Below are 25,111 nucleotides of genomic sequence, written 5' to 3'. Positions count from 1 at the left end.
TGTATACGCAGGAAAATGCTTAACAGAGGCTTTGCAGGATACTGGAACAAAATAACTTTAAGATAGTAGCAAGGTCACGTTAGTTTGTCAAGTTATTCATTACAGCTCAACTTGGTAGGTTACTAGTTATCTTTTGGCACTTTTCTACACAGCACTCTGAATCCAGACAGTAAAAGGTGCTGAACAACACTAAAGTGGACAGGGGTGCATGTTTTTTTCTCTTATGCCCATGTTTAAAATTCAAAATATCCTACCAAATTTAATTGCCACTTCACAGCTGAAGTGCTTCATTTCCTTAAATGTTTTTGTGAAAACTGTCAGCTTTTGAGTCCAGAGAAAGTCGTAACTGTGATTTCTCCTTTTATTAATTTCTGTAGAGCAAACTGGCTGCCCCTGCTACATGATCATAAGGATTCCAAGTTGTATGCAAAACCGGAAACCAATATTTTTGATACTGAAGCTGAGTCACAATACATCTTCCTTCTCTTAGGCACAAATATATCCAAGTTTGAAAGGCTCTAGTGAATCTTAATTAGATCATATTTCTCAGTTACTGATCCCTTATTTCCTATATACACTTGATACATGGCTGACAGCGTTGCTGAGTTACCGTTTGGTATCAATTCCAGAGGAGGACTGCACTTTGAAGTAAAAGCACTAACAATGAGAATGCTTCCAAAATATGTACAATTATACACATATACCTTTCCTCTATAAACAACAGAAGATTTACACCACAAACAGATCAAGTTTAACAGTCACATTTACCTGAAGTAAATCACTTGATTTAGTTCAGTATCAGTCTCATTCTGAATAGTGCAGCTTGCGACTATTAGTTATTTCTTTGAACTGAAAGTCTATAAACATGAGGAAAAGATGAAACATTTTGAGGATTTGTACAAATGGATTTCCTAACCTCGTACTGTCAGCTTGCTATATAACTGTGAGTTCATTTCCTTGTCTCTCTTGTAACGTCGAAATTCATCAACAGCTTCCCGCACCACCGTGACCGTCAGAACAAATCCCTGTTAAAGACATAATCATGCCATTCACAACTCTAAGTGCTAGAGCAGAAATTAAGAGCATCACAATTAAGAACACTATATGGAGTAAGAACGTGTGCTTAGAGTGTTGACTTTTCTCCTCATTTGGATTCTAGTGTTTTCTTCAATCTGTTAAAATATCATCTTTGCTTAGGCAAAAAATAAACCATCATTGTACAAATAGAATTAGAGTAACCATGTCTCCAAATATATGTAATGTAGATATAATTTGAAATATAAAAAATCCAATGCTTTGTAAGAGCTAAAGACCTCATTTATACTTCAATAAGTGTATGTCTCAATCTTCCACAAATTTTAGGGCTTTACCAAAATCATTAAGAAGCCTTCAGTTCTAATTTTTAGTTTACTGCCTTTTTCCTATCAGACAGGTAAATGGATGGCTACTCTTAACTCAGTTTTCTGTCTTAAATGTAGTTATTCACCAATGCATCACATATTTTGTTCTTTAGAACAAGTCTCCTTTTTATTTGTCAAGATATCTAAATGCTTTGGCTGCTGGTTTCACAGGATAGTGCTGCCGTAGCTTCTGCTGGAAGCACAGAGTGCTCTACGTGTGGCTAGAAGATCTCTGGCCACAGAAGAGGGTAAGCTAAAACTAATACAGAACAGTTGAGGGATGATCATGTAAGACTTTCCACTTTCCCTTTCTAAACCTCTTTTAGATATGGTCTTCTGGCTCATTAAACTCAAAGTTTCTCTACCAGTGAAAGGGGAATAAAATTTTCAATAGGAAAAGGATCTTATCATTGTTTTAAGTAAGATGAATAAAACATTCAAATAGTCACAAATTCTCCAATGGATAAGGTTCCAAATTATTAGGCTAGCTTCAGACACCCACCAATACTTCCCTTCCACAGAAGGAAATTTATGCCATTAGATTTCTGTTCTTGCACAAGTCCAAACCAAACTTAACTGATAAATAAATTCCAAGGGGCCTGACTTCAACGCTGGGTATTTACATCATACATGCTGAGCCTTACTCAGCACCCACGGAATCTCTTTTACCTGGAGGTTAATTGTTAGTAAAAAACCAGTGAATTAGAAACAAGTGAGTACAGCAAACCACTAGCCCTGACCAGTTAGCATCACTAGCACTGGGATACTGTTGTTTTTCAAACTGCATGTGAAAACATGGAAACACAGTATCCTTGAATGGACCAAATGTGTCTATACAGAACAGATTACTAGTGTGTGCAAAATACAGCACTTCCCCCCTTCTTTGGGCAGCAGTGAGATGGGCTGAGGCGACTTTTTTTTCCTTACTACCCCATTGGAGATGTGCAGCACTTCCCTGTGACGACAACAGCCTCCAGACAAAGCTGACTTTCCTCACTGGGTCAACGAAAGACCTTTGTAAATACCCATTTCAAATCCCACTGTTGAACAAGCTTTCTGTCTTGGAAAGGGCTTTTCCTGCAGCAGAAGTCAAAAGCTGTCTGGAGATAAAGCTGTGAGGAACCTCCAGGACAGGCTCTCCATTTATCAATACTTAAAAGGACACATGTTGCAACAATTAAAACAATGAAATCAATCCAGAATATTTACTCTATCGACTTGTTGAGAACGACCTTTACTCAAGCAGTCAGCACGTCACCGCTCCTCCTGAATATCGCTGAGAATAAATGCTACCAACAAATACCATTTTTAACAGAGATTTAGAAAATAAAGCGTTTCTTCTTCCTGCCTTGCTTTTAAACCTAGGGTGGAAGGGCCAGAAAGATGAAAGAGAAGGCAATGACGTGGTTACAAACAAGAAAAGAATTCCAAAGCACAGGAATATGGCTGGCAGCTGACCAAGAGGGCCTACCCTGAAGAGAATACAGTTTTCAAACCTAAGGAAACCCGAGTCAGAAGCAGCTGGTTTGAACAGTCTCCCAAGAAAACACTGTAGAGGGCTCAATAATAAAAAGTTACACTGAAAGCAAGCCAGTGCAACTAGCAGGGTAATCAACTAAGAAGAGCATGTTTAATGAAGACATGTCTTCATCCTGCTTTTATGCACAGCTTAAAATATTTTATCTCAAGTTTTGTGAAAAATAAACAAAACCAGTACAGAAGGAAGGCAAAAAAACCCTACACTTTCAGTTCTGACCTTGCCTGAAAATATAAAATAGTGAGCAAATAACAAAACACTGGAAGAAACTTAACACACAATTTGCCTTTGTTACCATATAAGGTTCTCTACTAGCTGGAGGGTTTTTGGGGTTGTTTTTTTAAACCCTTCATCTGACCAGAAGCCAGAAAAAAGCACTACTCACTCTAACTAGCTGGTTAACAAAAACAGCCTCCAGCCTATAGGGCAGGAACATGGTGGGCAAGATGGAATGGAAAGCTATCACATCACATCTCCTGGAGCACCTGCTCTAACACACTGTCATTGCACAGAAGCATTTTACTTCTGCTAGCTACCTCCATCACTGTTGGTTACCAGATGCAAATTCATGAAATGTACATCAACTTTCCACCTGAAGTTAAAACCCCAAGACTTCTGGTTGAGACCATTTCCCTGCTTACCAGAGGAGCCCAGTACGTGTACAGGTAGCCTATCTTCAATGCTGGCACAAACTGTGAGCAGGACACGACGAGAAAATAGAGATTCAAGAAAAACTTGAACTGTTCATATAAAACCTAAAAGGAAAAAACACAAGACAGATAATTGCCTTAAAACATGAACTAATAACGTACATAAAGTTCACTTTTTCATTATAGGAGATACAGACCCATGATATGGCACACTATTACAGATGGTGCTATTACAGTCCATACAGCACAACAGGCTGTATCTCATCACAAACTACTACATGTGCTGTAAGTTACTTTAGTATCATACTGCTATTTTTCTTGAGGAAAATCCTTTGATATCAATGCCTCCTTTCACTCTAAAAAAGCAATCTGCTAAATTTTTGGTATTTTGAAAACAGGACTCAAGTTGCCCTGGGGGGGTTAGATTAGAGATGGGGAACAATTTCTTTCTTAAAGGGCTGTTCGGCCCTGTCCCAGGCTGCCCAGGGCTGTAGGAGAATGCCCATCCCAAAGCTGTAGAGCTATGGGGCTGAGGGACATGGCTGAGGGACATGGACAGTGGTGGCTGTGCCACTGCTGAGGAATGGTTGGACTTGATGAGCTTAAAGAGCTGTTCCAAGCTCAGTGGTTCTGTGATTCAGCTGTCTGCAGCACATACAGAAGATGAGATATACGAACAGCTCTTTACTGTTGTTCACTGCGCCCTCTCAGCACACTCTCTCCTCAACAGAGCCACTGAAGGTTCTCCTCTTGCAGGGGTGGAAGCTCTACAATTCATCTCCCTTCTTTCTCAAGCCCTTGGACTCTCAAAGGGACAAAAACTACCATCAAGTCAGACTCACTCCTTAAAATTACCATTTCCCATTCTTCTTCAAAATAGTGTTTTTTCAGAAGATCAAGTGACCCAGTGAGCAAGGCTAAGCAGCATTGCTCTCTTTCCAAATGGCTGTCTCAGAAGTCTCAGAGTAAGGCAATATTCTTCAGTTTCCATAGCAAGACAACTTTTTCATAGAGCAAACACAGTTAAAAGTATTCAGGACGTTTAAACTACAGAAGAATTCTACCAGAATGACATGGGGTTTAGAGGTAATTTAAAATAAATGCTCGGCATTACATTTCTCAAAAGATTATGTTGCAATAAATATTGGTACATAAGATGTTTATTAATCATCAAAGGTTTGGGCTAAACTCCAAGATAATTGTCCAAGTTTTAACTGAAGACACAAGTAGCCTTAGCACAGAACCATTTTCCCATATTCCAAAGGAATGACAGATGCAGAGATTCCTTTGGTAATTAAAAGCACCACTTCAGCAGGCACATGTTCTCAACAGTGCTTCAGTTATAATTACAATCCTAAGAACATGATTCATTTGATAGAATTCTGAACGTTCAAAGACTTCACGTATTTCTTTAGTAGGCCACGTAACACAGCACCTCCAGCACAATGATCAGAAGTGGCTACTGAACATTGAGACTTGAGAAATGGATAAATCAATTGTTCCAAAGCTAAGAGACTCAAATGGATCAAAAAGCCCCACTTAAAAGAGTGCCTCTGTTTTCTAGTCTTACAATTCAGTTAATATTTCAATGACTTTGCATGATAATCCAAGTTAGTGGACAGAGGGTTATTACTGTTATCAGTCCAACGTTATTATTCAATTACATAAAACCCCACGCTCTAGGAAAAAATATCCAGGGAAGTTCACTCCCAAGTGCCTTTCTGGCAGGCACAGTAAAGGAGCACTACCTCAAAACTGCCAGTTTCTCACGAGTGATGCATGAGTGTTCAGCTAAAGGCTACCTAACCAGCCTCAAATCAGAAGATTTTTTCAGAAGCATGAACTCCTGTTCCATTATTTACCAATAAAACTACAGAGCCAAACAACTCAAATTTGAAGTTTCAGGGAAAGTCAGAGTATTCTTCCAAAATGAATCTAACTCAGCTTGAACCTGTATCTCACATTAACACTGATGGAGCTCACATACTCATTTCTAGCAGTACATTTAGCTGTTTACAGAGATCTGATACACTAGGTCAAAGAGGACTCCACCGAGTACTTTGGGAGATGCAGAACTGCAAGGGCACTCATCCTGTAGGAGTAGGTGAGAGTTAAAAAGCACCTTCCTACAATTCCTTTAAATCCTAGCAGATCACTAACATTCATTTAATACAAAGCTAAACATGTCAGTCTTAGTTAAGCAAACTGAAACGTCTCCAGATACATAAAAGTGATAAAATACACAAACTACTCCTGCAAAATTCAGGAAAGGTAGCTGAAAAACTTGCCCATGACACAAGATGCTCTTTAGGAAAACTTACACACATTTCCTAAGCAGCTATGCCAAGATGTATATGAACTTGTAAACAGAAATTGAACAAACTGGTGTAAAAGGCAGCAGCAGTATTTGATACAAATGTTAGGAAATTAGATGATATTTTGGAAACATGACAGCTTTTTTAGCCAGTGAGTGAAATTCTGTTAATCTAAACATTATTCTCAACTTGTACTTTGATCTGAAATCACTGAATATTACCCACTGCCAGCTGCAGTGTTAAACATGCAACTCTAAATAGAAGACAAAAACTTCACATGATGAACATTCCAACCAGGGTAAATCACTGGAGTTCATATTTACGACTTGGTTCCAAACCTGTAAAGGTAACAAGTACAGCTATGTCTCCTACAAATCACTTCTAGTGGAAAGATATAAAACTAGAGAGCTACACAGCATTTCTACTCAATGAAAACCCTTCATTTATGTCTAAAGTTAAAATTTAGAAACATTTTCTTTCCACCAATTCTTGAGCTTTAGGTTTAGGATCTCACTTCAAAAGGAAGTTATTACTGAGTTTCCATAAGATTCTGATTCTGCCTATACTGTAAACCCTAAGATTTTCAAAAGGTCAAAAGAAAGAAAACCATTCTTTCTATCAACAAGTAATAGTAAGATACAGCTGATCCCTATAGGAAACAAGAATCCAGTTTAGGATTTGTAATCTACACTGCAGATTTCTAGTCACAGTAATCAATGGCTTACTATATGCTTAATGAATTTTGTGACCTTTAGGAAAGCATACGTGGCTTAACCAATTTCAGTGTATTTAATAATTTAAACTTGGGAAGAAAACATTTACTCTGTTGCATAGAGATGAGAATATTTTATCCACCTGTGATAAGTGACATTTTATTTCTTTGACAGGAGATCAGTCTTAAATTACAAGTCATTATTTTTTTGTTGTTGTTTTAATAAAGAAATGTATTAGAAAGCACCTGCCAGTCACTGGACCAAAGAGACCAGAAGAATAGAATCAATACTCTTATAAACCAGCATGATCACTTAAATAAAAAATTTAAGACAAAGCACATCTGTATTCAAATGTAAAAGGCATTCGGCTTTTGTAACAGGACCCAGGACTCTTGGATGGTAGTAGTAAAAGTAGGAGTAAAATTTCTAACACACAGCAGCACGTACTCTTTTAAGTTTTAACTACTGAAGCTTCAAAAGATGCATTCTCTATTGTTCTGTTTCACTCTACAACACTTTTTTGTTAAAAAGCATGAACTAGACAAAACTGTACTGTCCTTCGGTCTTCATACACACTGAATGCTACAGGCAAAAAACTGAAATTCAGATGCAATATGGCTTCTTAGGGAAAAAAAAAATGACATCCTCCACTCCACAACCAAAGAATTGTCTGAAGAATTGCGTTCAACACCAGAGACACCACTCTTTTTAAAATCACAGCGAGAAATACAACTCTGAAAAGTATTAAGTTTACTAAACTAGGCCTTACTTGTCATACAAAGTGAAGAGGTAGGTTGGTTTTGTCCTTTCAGGAGTTGTCTGTTTCAGAATACATCACTTATCACCCTTTCATTGAGAAAATATCTATGGGAGTACGTTACAATTTTCTACTGTTTATTCTTCAAATTAAGGCAGTGCTTTCTTGTATTTTTGCAGCTGATGGTGCAGACGTGCTTCTATTTTAAACAGAGGATTACAAATTTCTAATGATGAATAGGAAAGTGCAAGGAGAGCCATCTCAAATTTCTGAAGTGTCACCGAGTTCTACCACTCAAACACACACACTGCAGTTTTGTAGTAAATATCTCTTTGAAAATAAATCCATTTAGAAAAAAGCAACCTTGCTACCGTAAACTTTAATTGGAGACATTAAGATAAATACAAAAGAAACAGAAGAATCTGGGCAAATAAAATTCTACTTTTGCAGAATTGCCAAAACCCACTCAGAAAATATAGCCAGCCCAACATCAAAAATGGTTAGCAGCCTTACCCCAGGTATAAAGGTAAAGACGTTGTATTTTTGATTTTTTATGGCATTTTTGGGGTACTTTTCTTCACATTTTTCAGGACACCCAAGCCACACTGTGCGAGCCTTCAGCTCTTTCTTTCTTCGGCAAATGTTTATGAGCCAATCAGAACAACTGAAAAGAAAAACAACTGTTTAGGACTAAAAAATTACTATATGTGATTACTGTTTCCAAACCTCGTGCCCTAAAGGCAAATACCCAAGAAAAGAACAGGCTTACATATTTTTGCCACATCTAGATAAGTAAGCATGATGTTGATTAGTAATATTTAGGGCAATTACACGGTACTCAACAACATTCAGACATATACATACATAAACACTTGCACATTCTTTACAGGAAGTCCTGATAAAATAATGACAAGTCTCACTACACCTTGCCTTGACATGGGCTCGAAAAATTCTAGTTAACACGAGGCTGAGTTAGGAGTGACTAAGCTCCCCCACCATTAAATAATTAACTCATCCATCATACCTTATAGTCCTTTGGCTAAACTCTTGTATTACCCATACTGAAATTATGCTCATGATTGAAGAGGAAATAAGGCTTCTGTTAGATGAAGTTTAAAACACTTGCCCAGCTTTGTATACAATTACCACATAGTTTGTAAATTTCAGTTTTCCCACGCCTGCCCAAGCAGGCAGCCACACAGGGAAGCATACCTAATGCAATGCCAGCTCATGTTCTCCATCAAAAATAGCCAATGCAAATGCAGATCACACAGCCATCTACTATGGTGAACTCAAATCACAGGAGAAGAGAGGAGCATCCTTGCCCAACCATCTACTGATGTGAGTTTAAGCCATAAGCAATGAGATGGACAGGGAGAGCTCACAGCCACCTTTAAACAACTGCAACAGGGACACAGATGTGGGACTGAAGGGATGAGATCCCAATGTCAGAGGAATAAAAAGCTGCCAAAAGGATGCTGCTACTGAGGCTCAGCAGACTATTTACCAACAACAGAAGACACAGTTTCAACTCAGCTCCCACAGTACAGTCAGGCTCAGACTCAGTAGGACCATTCATAGGGGCAGATGAATGCAGGTGAGTGCAGATGGTTTAGAAAAGAAAAGTAGTTTACCATACACTGTGTGTACTTGGTTTACAATCTCCATTGCTAAAGGAGTGGGATTTTTGCACCTTTTAATACCAGAGGAGTTGCCTTAATCATGTTAAGGAGTCTGTTCTGGGCACATGAATAAAGAAGCCATGAGTACCTACCACAGCCTAAGCACACTTAGCCGGCCACAAGAGATTCCAGCTATGTTAGGGAAGATAAAAGTGAAGGAAGGTGATACACGTTTTCTAGGGAGGTTTTTAAATATACTGACAATACTTTTGATGTAGAAAAAAAAGACTAACCATTAGGAAGCTCTTATAAACTATAGTCCAACTAAAAAGATTTTGCAGGGAACATAAGTGGAAAGCTACGATCCAGTCATCCCATCATCGCCTTGCATTAATTCTGTGCACTCAACCTATTTGTATGTATTCATACACACCTGAAACAAAGTCATAAGCAACACTGACATGAGTAACTTCTACAACAGAATTAATATTCCCTCTGAAGAATGCCAGATGCACTACTGCTTGACAGTACGTGTCCTTTGAGCACTCTGAGCTAGGGAAAGATGTCCTGTCCCATGGCCAAGGAGGCTGGACTGCACAATCTTTAAAGGTCCCTTCCAATGCAAGTCATTCCACAATTCTACGTCTCTAATATCTCTCAAGATCTTTCTTGTAATGGAAGTGAAGCAATATTCTTGGAATTGACTGTTGGAAAAATCATAATTGCAGAGTAGCTTGTTATAAAACCAAAACTATTTCAGTGAAGTTCTGCAAAGCTTTATCTAGAACTTACTGAGCAATTCACTGTCAACTACTCCGTTTTTCAGACAACAAAAAGATAGAAGAGACAGGAGTACATGCAAAGAAGAGATCAGAATTCCAAGCTGTCCTGACAGATTAGAAAATCTACCTGAAAGAGACGGAATGGAGTTAAACGGTCAAAAGCACAGTATAGCAAGCTTACACAGAAATAATCAACTATGCAAATACAGAACTGGAAAAGAGTGAGTAGATGCCAGCTCAGGAGGACCCAGTTATGGCATGCAAATGGCAGCAGGGTTGGAATTACATCATCTTTAAGGTCCCTTCCAACCCAAAGCACTCCATGATCATCAGTGTAAAAAAGGGCGTATACCTGGTCAGTGTGGACAGGCATGCTGCTAGCACGCCATGAATGGATTCAGTTTCCTCAGTCCTGTGCTAGTAAGATCTCAGTTGGCTTACAACACTGTTTTGAATGCCAAATTTCAACAAACAGGCCTACTGGGAAAACAAAGGCCACACACAAGAGCAACAAAACAATTACAGGTCTAGGAAGCAGGGCAGGGTTGTCTACTGAACACACTGAAAGAAACAAGTGTTGTTCAGAGGAGCCTGAATGTGGACCTCAAATGGTTTCAAGTATGTAAGAACAGCTGCAAAGAGGAAATGGACAATTACTCTTTAGGTCTACCATGATTAAGTAATGACAGTCTTCAACTGTGACAAACAAGGGGGAGGGCACACAGACATTGAGTAAATCTTTCTAGACTGAGGTAGAAACAAACACTTCGGGAGGCTGGATTTGCTACCACTGCAGGTCTCTAAGAGGAGGTTAGATCAGACATAAGTGATAGGCATTAATTCATCCTGTGCAGACAAGGAATTAACTGGATGACCTCTTAAGGTCCTTTCCTGTACTGTTTCTTCACAATTACAAAATCGTGGTACATGCAATGCGCAGGGAAGGAAGGCTGATAGCTTCCACCGCCGCAGTCCCACTCTCAGATGTTCTTGTCTGGAGCTGACACTACCCCAGGCCTAATGCAAACTAATTCTGAAAAGAAAAATTAATACATTTAAAAAATCAAAGTAACGGGCTCATTTTACAGGAAACTACTACAGGCTTGCAAGAGAAAGCAGAGAAACTGCACTTAGTGCCAACTTGCATCTACACTTGACTGAACTGCTCATGGAATGAAAGCTTCCCACATTTTAGTTTCCAGGGCAGGAGGGTGGAGAGGATGATACAAATGGAAGAGTCATCTCAGCTGTAGAGTCAGGAGTATTGAGGCAGGCCTGTAGCAAAACATCTCCAGGGAAAATGATTTTTATTCTGGGGAAGGTGAACAATCATGACAGCTTTTGTCTAGAGACAGAAATTTCCTGACAGCCCTTGAAATCCTGCATTGCTTAAATCAGTTTTTTAAATTCAAACTGTAAACAGAATAAACATTTGACTGGGCAGTCTCCTTTGCAGAATCATTTCTTCAAACACTGAGGACTTCTCCAGTGCTAAAATTAAACATTTGACTAAAGCAACTGAACTACACTGCCTTTCTTGGCACTGAGTTTCCCCTCCTTGAAAGTACTTTTTCCATTACAGAACACCTGAGAAGCTGTAATAGAGACCATAATGACCACTAGTTTAGCAAATGCCAAGGACAGACATATGACATATGACTGGGAAACGACTAACACCTTTGATAAAAGGGATTTGACTGACACAGAGTTAACAACACTTAAGGTCCTAGACATAAGAAAATCTTGTGTGATGGAAATATTACAGGTTATGCCCAAATCAGTACGGTAATGACTCAGATGAGCTGTACTACTTTAAAAGTAAAAATCAGTTATTTTCTGCCATTTACAGTCTCAGCAGCAATAGCTGTAAGAAAAAGAGGCAGGCATACTCTCCTCAGAAACCCTTATAAATTACTTTAATTTACTGCTTTTTTTAGAAACAGTGAAGTCTACACAATACTTTTGAAACTTACCAGTGCCCAATACACACATAATCTGTTCTCAAATTATCGTTCCTCAATACAGAAACTATTTTTGTGCAAGATTGTGGGTCCTTTCATGAGCTTTCTGTACTCAGTAAACTTGTGTGAAAAACATCAGGAGACAAATCAGAACAGCTCCCTGCGAGCTTCAAGCATCCTAAAAGCATAATGCACGGTGAAGCGTGATCAAGACACACTTTAGACATTCCTGAAATCTCCAATGTAAAACCATACCTTATACTATGGATTCAGCAAAGAAAAAACGTGTTCTTGTTTATTAAACATTTCTTTCAAATGCTCTTCCCTAAAAAACTCAACATGTGCACGAAAGGTTTTTTCCTTTACAAAAGCATTCATGGCATGTAAGCCACGCTGCTTCTATCAGTACAACTGGCTGTATACATGCAGAAATGAACTAATCCATAAAGGAACATTGATCATATGGCATTTTACCAGCTTGCTTCCTAATGTACTACTTTTTATTTGAAGAAACAATAACCACAGTCTTCATATTAGTAGCTGATGTCATATTAAAAAAACCCCAACCTGAAGTTATTGTTAAATAAGAACCCTTAACTTTTTCATAAATAGAGTGTACCTCTCCAAGTCAAAAGCTAAAGTAAAAGTCTCAAGTGACTCTGCAGCTCTAATAATAAAGGCTTTTTTTTATTTTCCCTTTTCATTACATTTATCCTACAAGCTTAACTGCCAGCATCTTGCACAAAATAGCATTTTCATTAGAATGGAAAGATAATATAAAAGCTCTGTATTGTCCACGAGGGTCAGCTTTTCCTTATTAGGTTTTAAGTAGCAGAAACTAGTTCTGCAAAGAAAACATACTGTAATTATTGTACTCAACAGGTAGCTTCAGTAATCAGGCCAAAAGCAACACAGTGGTCATGTCATTCTTAAAAGATCAGCATTTTCCCATGCTTCTGCATAACAAATGCATTGCAGATTAATTGAAAGCGTACAGGCCATCTTAGAGCCCAAATTAATCCGAGCATTTGATATCCCCTTCACTTCATATGGAAATGCCATTCAATGGCACCATTTTCATAGGGACAAAGTGTTTTTTGATAACAAGTGGAATGTAAATCTCATGAGAAAGAAATCAATCCAGCCCAAAGAACTCCAGAGTATTGATCTATGTGCATTATAATTTCACAAGCTTGAAGAGAATTTGAAAGTTAAAGGGGAAATGATTGCAGCCACAAAACAGCTGCTATACCACAAAGTTTTCTTTTAACTGTGCTATGAAAGCAAGAAATAAGCAGTTTCTGAAGTTAAAAGTTACACTGGTTGAATTAAGTCTTCAGTTTGTTCAAAATCAAAGACAACATTTAATTTAATTATCATTTTTTTTTCTTGCAAATGTAAAAACTGTTCAAAGAGCTGCAGGTTTGCAAATAAAGTTCACACCATCCAGAACCTACCAACAAGCCTATTGTCTAAACAGAAGTTAAAGCTGAATAAAGGATTTTTACAGCATCGATTTTAATGTACAGTGAACTTTGTCAAACCTTCCATATTCGCTCCTGCCAAAAGGGTGAAACTTTTTCAACTCAACACTAACAGTTTGTGATGCAGCAGCAAAAATCCATGCAACATAAAATCCTAAAGCTGCAAAGTAAGAGGTGGAAAACTTCCTCTCACAAAAATGAGATTAATCCTAACAATGCAAGAGGGATAAAAAAAAACTAGTGCATATGGAGGGTTTTGTTTGTTTGCAACAAGTGATTTTGAGCACAAACACAAGACTTCCACTGAGAACCCAAAAGAAATCAGCGGCCTCCTGAGCTGGACTCCAGACAAATGCCTGGTCTTTTATTGTGTACATCTTCCTGTTGCAGCTTTGAAAAATTTACAACTTAGCTTCAAGCACACAAGGAAATTCTGGATGTGAAATCTGAGATTTCAGCTTCATCTAGTCTCAGATATGAGATACTAGTTTACATTTAAACAGAGTGAAATTCTAAATTCTATCCCACTCACGGGGTTTCAGACTGCTCTGTTGCATTTAATCACACATTTGACTTAAAAGGATGTATTTTGCCTTCTGGAAATTAGTTTCAGTTGTTTGTCTAATATATAGAATCCACCCATCAACATGCATGAAAATTGTCTTCTCCCATGTTCCACTCCATTCCAAGTGTGAAGGCATCAACAACCAAGTCTATCCCAAACTGATATTTACACCACAGCATCACTCATTCTACAATACAGTGTAACTACCAGCTACTGCATGACAACAGAGTAGCCTCCAGGTTTCCTGTATGATCCTCAGCCACTTTATGAACTGCAAAGAGGCATTTCAAATACCAGTATTCTGTGGGCCCCAGCAAGAATTCATCAAATTTTACTCTAATGAGAAGCCATTAAAAAGAATAACTTTAACAATGACAGCACAACCCTGACTTCCACCTGTAACAAAACTTCAACAGTGCATCCTATATGTCTTTGGAAATTTGGTAGCAATTCACTAGAAAGCTGCTGTTCCAAGGCAACCACATATAGCATAGGTTAGCCCAAGTTTGTAAATAAGAACCAAATGATAAGATCTAATTCTGTCTGTGATTTACTCCAAAGTCACCAATTACAAGTATTACTTTAAGCTGAAGAATCAACTCATCATTAGTTAACAAATTTACTTTCTCTTTTCAGCAACATCAACACCATTTATACATTGCCAACTTAATTTACTATCGTCCTCAAAAGTAAAATAAAGTTTTAACCCTATACCCTGACGTGGTTTTGAGCAGAAGCGAGAACCAGCCTTATATGCCCTATTGCAGCCCTCAGATTAGTACAAGTTTAGTATACAATCTCTCTTAAGAGCTTCTCCTTCTCTTGTCAGTCAGCAAAGCAGCCAGAGTACACAGTAGCAGCTCTCTTCAGAAGTTTTTATTAACAGTTGGTAATGTCCTAGGAGGGAAAATGCAAGCAAAGCACTCAAAAGGTACACAACCAGCAAATTACTGTGTTCTGCACATATCACACAATACACAGCTGCTATTTACTTAATTCATTTAATAGTTTCATACAAAGTACTGGTATGCAACAAACCTAGTGCAAAGGAACTTCCAGCCACCACAGATAAACCATTCTAAGCCTCTTCTTCTCTGAGAAACTCTGGCTCTTGGTAGAGTATGGTAGTCGCTCTCATCATTTTCAAAGCCTTCTTCTGACATCATTAGTGGCATTTCATCCAAATGAGAGGACTCATCTTCCACTTGGTACCTGGTGAAATGAAATAGACACACTAAATACACAGCCAACACATTATTTCTTATTACCTGGAATCTCCTAAAATAACAAGCTAGGTTTCACCCTATGGAATTTTATTAGTGCCGTGTTCATCTAAACATCTCATGTACTCGGGCTAACACTTCAACAAGAAATTCTGAAACAGTCAACCATAGTTTCAGTCATTCTTGGGTTTGATATAATTTGCACATAGAGAACTGCAATTTCATTAAGCCAGTTAAATGGAATTTAATTGGCAAAGTTTAGAACAGATGCAAGGACCGAGTGTTCATGGAAGTACAGACTTTAGATTTCCACTGAGCTTCTTCAGATTGCTTCCCTGATGTCTGCTCTTGTGCACACAGGCCTCATTTGAGTCACACTTTCTACACAGCTCATCAGTACCTTAGTTTCAATTACTAAAACATTATAGTTATTTTTATAACTCTACACAAAAACATTTAGCAAGTCAAAACAGATTTGCCTGTGGGACCTATGGAACAAACACTAAGCTAATAATGGTCCTTTCCTCTCGAGAAACTGTTCTCCATTTCAACTTTACATTTCTGGAATGCTTTTTATGCCAAAACGAAACACTGGAATGTTAGATAACAAAATTTCCCTAAGTGCATGTAAATTGAGTAACTTATTTGGTTCATATTTTTATACCACTGGGAAGACGACTGAAAGAAATTGCACTGTCAGGTTTCCTCTCACAGACTATTAAAAGGACTCATAAGGATATTAATTAGAAGAATATTTTGAAAGGAATGAAACATTAAGGCCAAGCAAAGATCATCTACTTGGATGCAGTAACACATACAATAACCCTAATCAATTAAAAAATACAATGCAGAAGAAAGTCAGAAAAGCAAAACACAAACACAATAAAAATACACAAAAAAATACATAAGATGCATGAAAAGTGTAGTAGACTGAACATACAAGCAAAAGCTTTTTAACATCTAAAAATATTACTTGACACTATTGGCAATGGTAGTTAGGCAGTCTTAAATAGCTGATGACAGAAGTATCTGACCATAGGAAATTAAGAGACATTCTGCATATGTATTTTTTAAATTTGTCAAATCCATAACAGGTCAGAAGAGTAGCAGACTCATCAACCTAGTCTTTGTGTAGTATGTACCTTGACATTATTCTTGCAGTGGGAATAGGGAAGAATAATTTCTAGACCTCGGGACAAAATCCAAGCAAACCCCAATAGGTTTTAACCACAAAAAACTAACACTGTTTGGTACATAATTAGTAACCATGACTTTTGTGAAGCTGTACTGTATAGTCACTCCTGACAATGGGCATCCTGGGATTGTCCCATTTTCCCCACAGCAACCTAAAACCAATTTATATAATAACAGTAATCAAGAAAACCAAAAATCCATTCCTTTTATGTGAGAGAGCAGCTGGAATGCATGGAGCTCTGCTTGAGGGCTGATGTGGAGCCAATCAAGAGCTTCTGGGTTACAATCAAAGACAAGACAGGTAAAGGTGATGTTATAGTGGGTGTCTGATACAGACTGCCCAAAAAGAAAGAATAAACAGCTGATGCCCCTGACAGACAGATCAGCCTCACTTTTGCAGGCCCTGGTCTTCATGGGGGACTTCCATCACCCTGATGTCTGCTGGAGGGAAAACACAAAAGGGTATAAGCAATTCTGTAGAGTCCTGAAGTGATTTCACCACAACTTCTTCCTCAAAATAATTAGAGGAGTGAAAAATGCTCTTCCTGGACCTCGCACCCACTGAGCAAGGTAGATATGAAGGTCAAACATGACCTCACTGCAGATATGAAGGTTAAACACAAGTCTTAGCTGCAGCGACCATCACATGGTGGAATTCAAGATCCTGAAGGCAGGAAGGAGGGTGGCAACCAAGCTCACAACCCTGGACTTCAAGAGAACAGATATTTTCAAGAACATCTTGGAAGAGCCCTATGGAAGCTTAAAACATGTTAAGAACTTGTGAAGGAAAATCTTTGTCTATTTCAAACAATGCAAAAGCACAAGCACACTGCAGAAAACACAGCCAAAGCCTCAAACTGAAAAACCATCTAGATTCTTTAAAAACCACGAGTTCCCAGGAAGTTAAAATGTTAAAATATACCATGGAAAACAATTACAGAATTGTTACCACCAGTAATCACTTAAAGAAAATCAAGTTTAAAACAAACATGAAAAATTGGATCTACAGAAAGAGTGTTGTTTGCATGAAGTTGCAGCTGATGTTTAGCTGAATGTTGCAATCTGGCAATGTTTCCCATTCCCATTACTATCAATGGCCATTAAGAAAGAACACTATACAAAACCATGTTTTCACAAAACAGAGCAGTTATTACAGGTTAACACATATATTACACTAAATTATATGGATTACTCTCAGACTAGGCTAATTTTAACACCAGACAACAAAATCAGTGCTTAGAAAAAACTCAGGATCTTACTTTATGCTAATGCTTCCAGTAAGACTGGCCTGTGGTTGAAATAAATTTACATTCAACACATTCAGTGCTTTTATCACCTCTCCTGGTTAAATTTGCAAATTGTGATACTCCAGTTTTAACACAGAGCTCTCTCTTGTGTGGTACTTGGCTTTTAGATAGCCAAACAATTAACAGACAATCTGAAACCCCATCCAGCGAAATCAGCATCTGCTTCCCTGTACTGGAGTACACAGCAAGATGTCAGGTCCCTTTTACTCAGCAAACATCCTACTCTGAGATAACACCCTTTCTAGCCAAAAGTAACACAGCAAATCTGGTTAAAGTCTCTCTTGAAGGAACATGCTAATGCAAGAGAACTCTGGGGGAGAGATTTGGCCAAGAAATGTCAGCACGGGCACGCATAACATCTAAATCTACTCTTGTAAGTGCAGTAGTATTTGCAGAGTACACTGATCAGACTACAATTATCATTTCTTTAAGGGTTTTTTTTTTCATTACATTATAAACAAATATTTTTTCACAACCGGCATCTATGTTTGCACTTTTAAATGTGGAGCTTCACCAAGTAGTGAAGATAATGAGCGTTAGCACCATCATGTTTAGTAATCCTGACTTCAAAATACAGCCTCTGAACTGGCAAGCAATTTATTCTGTTTCAAAAGCAATTTTGCTATTGTGTTAGAAAATTGTACTTCAGTATTTAAAAACAATAAGATAATGAATAATGGATTTTTCATAACTAGGATGAGGACAAAAATCTTTACGTCTTTGTTACCTAGTATTTTTCTGCACTTAATTGCTTGAAGGGCTGATTTTCCTTGAGTGACAAATCAATTAAGTGTAATCCCAGAAACTTTTATTAAATAGGGATGCACTGAAAGCAACGTGAATAAAGAAGCCAGAGTGAAGACATCAAAACTCTCAGCATGAACATTACCGAAACAGGTATGAAGAAAACTATCTTGACAAAAAATATGGTTTCCTTAAGGAAAAAGGAACAGTACTATTAAACAACTTTCAACAAAATCTGACTACTATTAGGGATATCATTTAGCAGATTTAAGTGATAGGAAACCATGTACAACAAATATTTTAAAATTAATTTTTGTAATACAAACATCTGCTGTGAAAACAAAGTCTCAAGTCACCTCTACCTCCATCATTCCACTTGCATGGCTGCTTGCTGGAGCAGGTGTGGCTGCCGAGTTCCATGGATGCCATAACAGCTAGCAGAAAACATTGTGATTAATTAAGTTCACCTGGCTAACTATTTAGATTCATAACTCTTTCTGTGTTTTCTGCCAGCTTCCCATCGTTCTGAAGGAGCTAGGAATGTTCAGGGGTGCAGCAGGAAGGTGCAAGGGGCAGGGCAGTCATGACTCCATGCTCTTCTGGTTTTACTTGCTTGACAAATGCAGAAGCAATATCCAGGATGGATTTTTCTACTTCTCTTCTTAAAAGTATCAGGTAGCATAGAAGCACTGTGTCAGATACTGTATTAATACTGTTTTCTTGTCACCTATTGCTTGTGCCATATACCGTAACTCACAAGAATAGAAACAAAACTGATGTCTTAAAGCAGTGCTACTCGAACCCAGCAAGGGTGAGAAAAGAACGTGTGGCTGCAAGTCTGCACAGGAACTGGACATGGCTGTGGGATGCAGCGTGGAGAGAAGCAGCAGTACAAAAAGTTCCAGCTCAGCACCTGAGTAGAAAAGCTGAGGAAGACCAGTTACTGGCAGTCAACCTACCACTGCTTGCCACTGTGACCATGCGCCATACCACCAAACACTGGCCATTTGTCTCAGCAGCTGCTGCCAGCCAAGAGACTCCCATGGACCCCAGAAAGACAGGAGGGAGTAAGCAGCACAATTAACCTCAGCCACAGCCTGCTCTACCTCAAGTATTTCCTCCAAGGGTTAACCCAGGCAAAAACCTTCCAGGTCCAGCGATAAAGGACATTGCCAAATGGCAGAGATGTAGCAGGAGGAATCATAAAGAAAGGAATAGGCATATTTACATAAAGAGGAAGAAGTGTTTCCCAAAGCAGCAACCATTGTAGGCTGCCTGCACCACTGATGTAACTGTTCAGATCCTACCTCACACTTGCTTAGGAAATTCAGAGATGAACAATGAAGCCCTCATGGAACAAAGCACCATTCCTTAGTCCCCTTTGCCTACCTCGCAAAGCCCTGTGCTTACATCCCAATATAACATCTTTTTCAGCCCATGACAAGATGAGCGAGTCTCTGTATTTAACAAATAGGTGCCAGAAATACCTAAATACACAGCAAGACCTGAGGAAATAACATCTACATCCACCAGAACCCTATTTTTAATTAGTAGGGTGCATCATTGATCACAGCAACGGGGCCATTTTGTCACTGTCACTGAGTATTGTTATTGACATTGTGGCCCAATCAATTGCTTTCTCTCCCTGTTCTTAGCAATCCAAACACCTGCCCAACCAACACAAATCACTGTATGCAGATACTACAGATACAAATCATGAAGGCATGCAAATATAGGGCAAAAAAATAATAGCTTAAACATGAACAACCTTAGAAATATATTTACAAAGCTTATTCTGCTGCACAAGCAGTCATGTGCTCGTTACAAAAGTCCAAGTTCTCCAACGTTTCTTTGCTTAACTATTAAAATGCTTCACATCTTTAGCATTATTATTCTTGGAGTAATTATGCTGATGCTAAAGATTATGACTGCCTATAAAGTTATCTGGGTGTGAAACAGTATTAATAATGCAGAAAAAGTCATGAGGACAACTGCTCCCAAATACACAGTTCTAAGTAATGTCAAGCCAAAGAACTGCAATTCATTACTCAAATCACTTTGAGTTCTTGTTTCATCAAAATTTATGTCTGCAGACAAGCATTACAAACTACCTCTCAGGTATGACACCAATGAAAGTGTCATTGTACATAAAAATATTTTACAGTTGTTATTGTGAGCACCTCTATGTGCATGTAATATGGTTACCTGCACCATTAAATCAAAGACTGCTCTGAAAAGCAAAAGCCACAGAGAATAAAGTAACAATGACAACACATACCACATAAAAGCCCCGGAAACATTAACATATGGCATTGCCATTTTTCACAAGTTCTTTACCAAACTACTTTGACCTTTGTGCAAGGAGAAGATCTCTGAATCTACACCCATCCTACACCAGGCTGTCCCAACAAACAGTATTAACCTATAAAGTCTTCAGCTGAGCACCACGCAATCCAGGAATGTATTTGAACAACGGGCATAGAACATACACTGGGAAAAAAGTGAGAACAAATTCACTGCCAACTTCTTTCTCTAAAAGCTAGTGGTATTTCATGTTGTCAATTCTTCAGATTCATCCATCATTTTCAGGATAAAATATGCAGGGGTGTTGAAGAAAGAGTACATTAAAATGAAATCTATAAAGCTCTGCCCAAACACTGTAGTATCCCTGGTTCTCAACATCCAGAAGTTCATAGGGAAAGAGATTCATAGGAGCTAGTGACATTTTAGAAAAACTGCAAGAAATACAAAGTGTTACTGCATCCAACCCATGCAACAGGTAAACTTTACTGAGATACACAACTGTTTGGGTTTTTCTAACAATTATGGACATTTTGCAAGGCTTTCCTGAGCCCCAGTTAAAGCAAAATAAGTTACAGGCTTTCTGTAAACACCACTCTACAAGAGACATTATCTTCTATTAGCTCTAATTGTTAACGCTGGCTCAACAAATAGCATTGAGCTATCTGGGGAAGTTTTGATTCTTAACTGTAACACTTAAAATATCAAAAATCTGACATACAATTTGACTCTGGAATACAAAGAATAACATCTGAACTATGAAACAATGTTCAGAACTAGAACATACACTTCTAAAACTGAAAGCAGGCATCAGGTATTGAAGTATTTTAACAAACTCGCTTCAGACAATGGCAGAGATTAAAGAACTCACAAAATTGCCACACGTGCATCTAAGTGTTATCTGTTGACATTTGTATGTCTCTATTTTGTGGTGGCTCACTCTGAAACCTAGCCAAATACCTTGAGAAATCAGAACTAGAAAGACTACAAGATTCCTGGGAACAGCTTTCATTTCAATGAAAAGCATTACAACAGTAATGCTATTAAACCATCTTCCCTTCTGTGTCACATAGAAATTGACATCTGTCAGTATCAGGGAAGCATGTGAATTCTCGGCAAGGTTTGTGTTCTGCAGACATTCCATTTTGCCTGGAATGGATTTTTCTTTTTCCCATTACACATACTTCCCATGAAACAAGCTACAGCACACCAGCTGTAAACAAGAAGTACCCTGTGCTTACCTGGACAAAGGACACATTTATTTTGGGGTATTTTTCCTTTTCTTTTTTTATAATATAAAAGAATGAGAATTCAAAAATAACAGTATAGCCAGATGCCTTAAAACAGAGGCCCTCTCTCAGTGAACAAACCACTGAGACAAGCGAGAGGAGCTCATCCGTTCCACAACCGCCCGACTGCACCCACCCAAATTATCTAGTGAGGACCCTGGGAGCCACATCATCAATAGTCACAGGAGTGTTTTCCATGACAAGACCTTTGTGAATACCTAGAGTGCAACTGAATTATGTAATACTGGACACACCTCCCGAGACCTGTTTCTTTGGTACCAGCTCAGGAGTCCCAACACCTTAGTCCTAGCAGGCCATATACATGGACTGACAGCAGCAAGCGCAGGACAACTGAACAAACCAGGTTATTTTGTCTATGTATAAATGAGGGTTGACTACTGCTTAACTCCTCATCAGCTTCAAAATTCCAATAGATTTCTTGTTTTCCTTTCATTGACCTCACGAGACAATGTGGGCAGAGCGCAGTTGATTCCCTGTGTTCAGCAGCAATAGGGCTGATCATGACAGACACAGTTCCAATTCACTGCAATTTAAGGCAATCCTGGGTGCTCTCTGGTCCTCTCTGCTCTTCACAATGTACACAAAACACAGCAGCTATTTTTCCTGTAGATAATAGATCCTTCGTGCTGAAGGACAAAGGGCTGAAACAAGTGCTGAATCGACCACCCCTTCTCCTCCAAGCTTCCTACAACTATTCCAGTTGAACATATTAAATAATAACAAGAGGTTTTTAATAATTTGAATATGAACAATCTTTTACCTCAAGACACACGTCCCTAGTTTCTCACAGCAGTACATACACAATTCTCCATCCACACGAAGCAGGGGAGGATGGCAGAAGACACAAAACCTGAACTTCTACTGCAGAAGCAGGAAGTTGCACTTAAACATCAGAAACAAAGGCAGAAGGGTATGCATGTGTTCACTGAACCATCGGTATGTTTAGTACACTTCATTCCTTTATATAAACAGACTGTAACATACACAAAGTGAATGTATAAAAACACATTAAGCTCGTGATGTTTATGTACAAAGCACATCCCGGGTCAGTTCCTTATTCTGTATGAAATGGTAGCCAGTTGTGTACAAACTTAGGTGCATAGCAAAGCTTCCTTAGCTATGCAGGAAAAATATATTCCAGCTTTAAAAATCTGTTACCAGTCTGCCAAAACAATCTCAAATGCATGAAGCACATTAGGGACAAACACTGAACAAGACAGTCTCTGTCCTCCCTGCAAAGCAAACTGCAGCAACACCAGCAGTGACTCCAACAGGCGGCTTCGCTCAGGCAAAACAGTCATCGTACAAATTAGCTTCAAGGCCACAGCTGATGAGCTGTGCCACCATCTGAGGCTGCACAGCAGAAGGGCAATCAACTTGCATTAAAAACACTACTACACTGAAGTTAAGGCTTGCCGTCTAAGATTTTCAAGACTGTACATTCTTCACCAAGGAAATAAATCACAGCAAGTCAAAGACTCTGGAGAGCCCAGAAACCACAGCTCTGGATTAAACCTGAGGTATCAGCTCCATCATATTTTAGGTGGTGTTTGCTTCTAGACATCTTTGGAAGTATGAATTACACCCTTGTAAGTAAAATCCTCATGTGCATAGGCATGTGATTACTTTTGGCATATCAGACCTCAGTGACTTCAACACTCCTACAAGTATCTGCAACACCACTAACTTTGCTGCAGTTCCCACAGAACACAGAGACTTCTTCAAAGTCGCTGCTGAAGACAGAGGTTAGAAAAGCAGCATGAGTTGCTCATTAAGGCACAGGCACCATAGTTCAACTACCGAGCTGTAAGGCTTACAAGCTGTAGTTTGACCATCTGCACTGCCATGTTTCCTTGAGTTCACAGGAGACAGCTGTGGCAGCACCTACACGAGCATTCCCTTGCCTTTGACACCTTCCAAAGCGCACACCAGCTCTCTCACAAACCCAGGGCATAGAACTCTCGAAGGAGGATGACCAACCTACTCAAGTCACTATCAGAAAAAGATAAAGAACTCAAGTGAGAAAAGACGACGGTGTGGAGAAATTTATTTAATCAGGTGACCGAAATAAAGGAACTTAATAAATGTGCTTATCAGCTTTTAAGGTTTTTACAAGCCCACAAGCTGATGAATGAAACTAACGAAAGTCACTCATGTGGAGAATCAGTAACTTAAATATTTACTACGTGCACTTGAGAAACATGTCAATTTCAAATTCCCATCACAACCACAGCATTTCTCAATTGAACTGCACCATTCCTGGGTAACCTACGGCAGAACCACCTCATCCCTTCCACAGCCTTAATTGGGTGGCAGGTCTCTAAACTGGCTCCTTCATATTGCTTCAGGCCCCACACAGCACATCCCGAGAAACCCGGAGTCACTTCAGTTCTTGCGTTAGAGCATCTTCTGCGTGGCAACAAGCAATAACTGCCCCACCGCGCCTTTCCTCGGGACACCCAGAGCAGGGCCCCGAGCAGGACGCCCACGTCGGAAGTAAAACTACCGGCCAGAGACCGAGTTGCGGGAGCTGCGGGTAGAGCCCAGGCCGCGGGGCCGGGGCCGCCCTGCGCATCCTCCGCGGGGCCCTGCGGCACCGCCCGCCGTCGCCGGCCCCGCGCGAGGGGACGGGCGGGACGCGCCCCGTCCTCGGGGCGGAACGGCACCGCGGAGGCCTGCAGCAGCCGGGGGCTGCCGACAAGCCCCTCCCAGGCCTACCGGGGAGCCAGCATCACTTCCCGCCCTCCGCACGGCCCGGGCAGGCGGTCCCGGCGCCCGCCGAGGGCGGCGGGGCCCGGCGGGCAGCGGGAGCGGGGGAGCCCGTACCTGTTGTGCCGCTGCGCCGCGGCGGCGCCGGTGTAATAGGCCTCTCTCCGCTGGGCGCTGCGCGGCACCGGGTGCAGCGGGATCTGATCCGCCATCTTGGGGGCGCCCCCGCCGCCGCGCGCCGCCTCCTGCCCCGGCCCCGACGTCACGGCCCCGCCAGCGGGCGCCCGCAGGAAGCGCGCGCAGGGGCGGGGCCTCGGCGTAAACAAGGGGGCGGGGCCCGGCGGGGGCGGGGCCCGGGCGGCCATGGCGGGGCCCGGGCGGCCATGGCGCGGGGCGGGGACGGGAGCTAGCGGGGACAGAACCGGCAGCGCTTCGCCTCCGTGGCCCTGCAGGTGCCCGCTGTCGTTTGAGGTGTTCTAGGTGGTCTCCCGTTCCATCTCGGGGGTGGCAGGGAGCAGCTGTCACCCGTGTTGGATG

At 40.1% G+C, this 25,111-nt stretch overlaps 1 protein-coding gene across 4 annotated transcripts in view; it reads right to left on the bottom strand.

Moving 5' to 3' along the window:
• Positions 1-24,830, bottom strand: part of ATP9B (ATPase phospholipid transporting 9B (putative)) — a 121,728-nt gene extending 96,898 nt beyond the window's left edge. For 3 of the 4 annotated variants that reach the window (XM_061994719.1, XM_061994720.1, XM_061994721.1), the window contains exons 1-5: positions 24,692-24,830; positions 14,825-14,998; positions 7,886-8,036; positions 3,579-3,692; positions 917-1,025 (exon numbers count right to left, since the gene is read on the bottom strand). In XM_061994719.1, the coding sequence (XP_061850703.1) occupies positions 917-1,025; positions 3,579-3,692; positions 7,886-8,036; positions 14,825-14,998; positions 24,692-24,786 (643 nt within the window). In that variant the 5' untranslated portion in view covers positions 24,787-24,830. Of the gene's footprint in view, positions 1-916; positions 1,026-3,578; positions 3,693-7,885; positions 8,037-14,824; positions 14,999-24,691 lie in introns of those variants that run through there. The other variant, XM_061994722.1, reaches the window with a different exon arrangement.
• Positions 24,831-25,111: the final 281 nt, after the last annotated feature.

Source organism: Colius striatus, chromosome 4 (genome assembly GCF_028858725.1).
Source record: "Colius striatus isolate bColStr4 chromosome 4, bColStr4.1.hap1, whole genome shotgun sequence".
Classification (NCBI taxonomy): Eukaryota; Metazoa; Chordata; class Aves; order Coliiformes; family Coliidae; genus Colius; species Colius striatus.
This window is presented reverse-complemented; position numbering and strand designations above follow the sequence as displayed.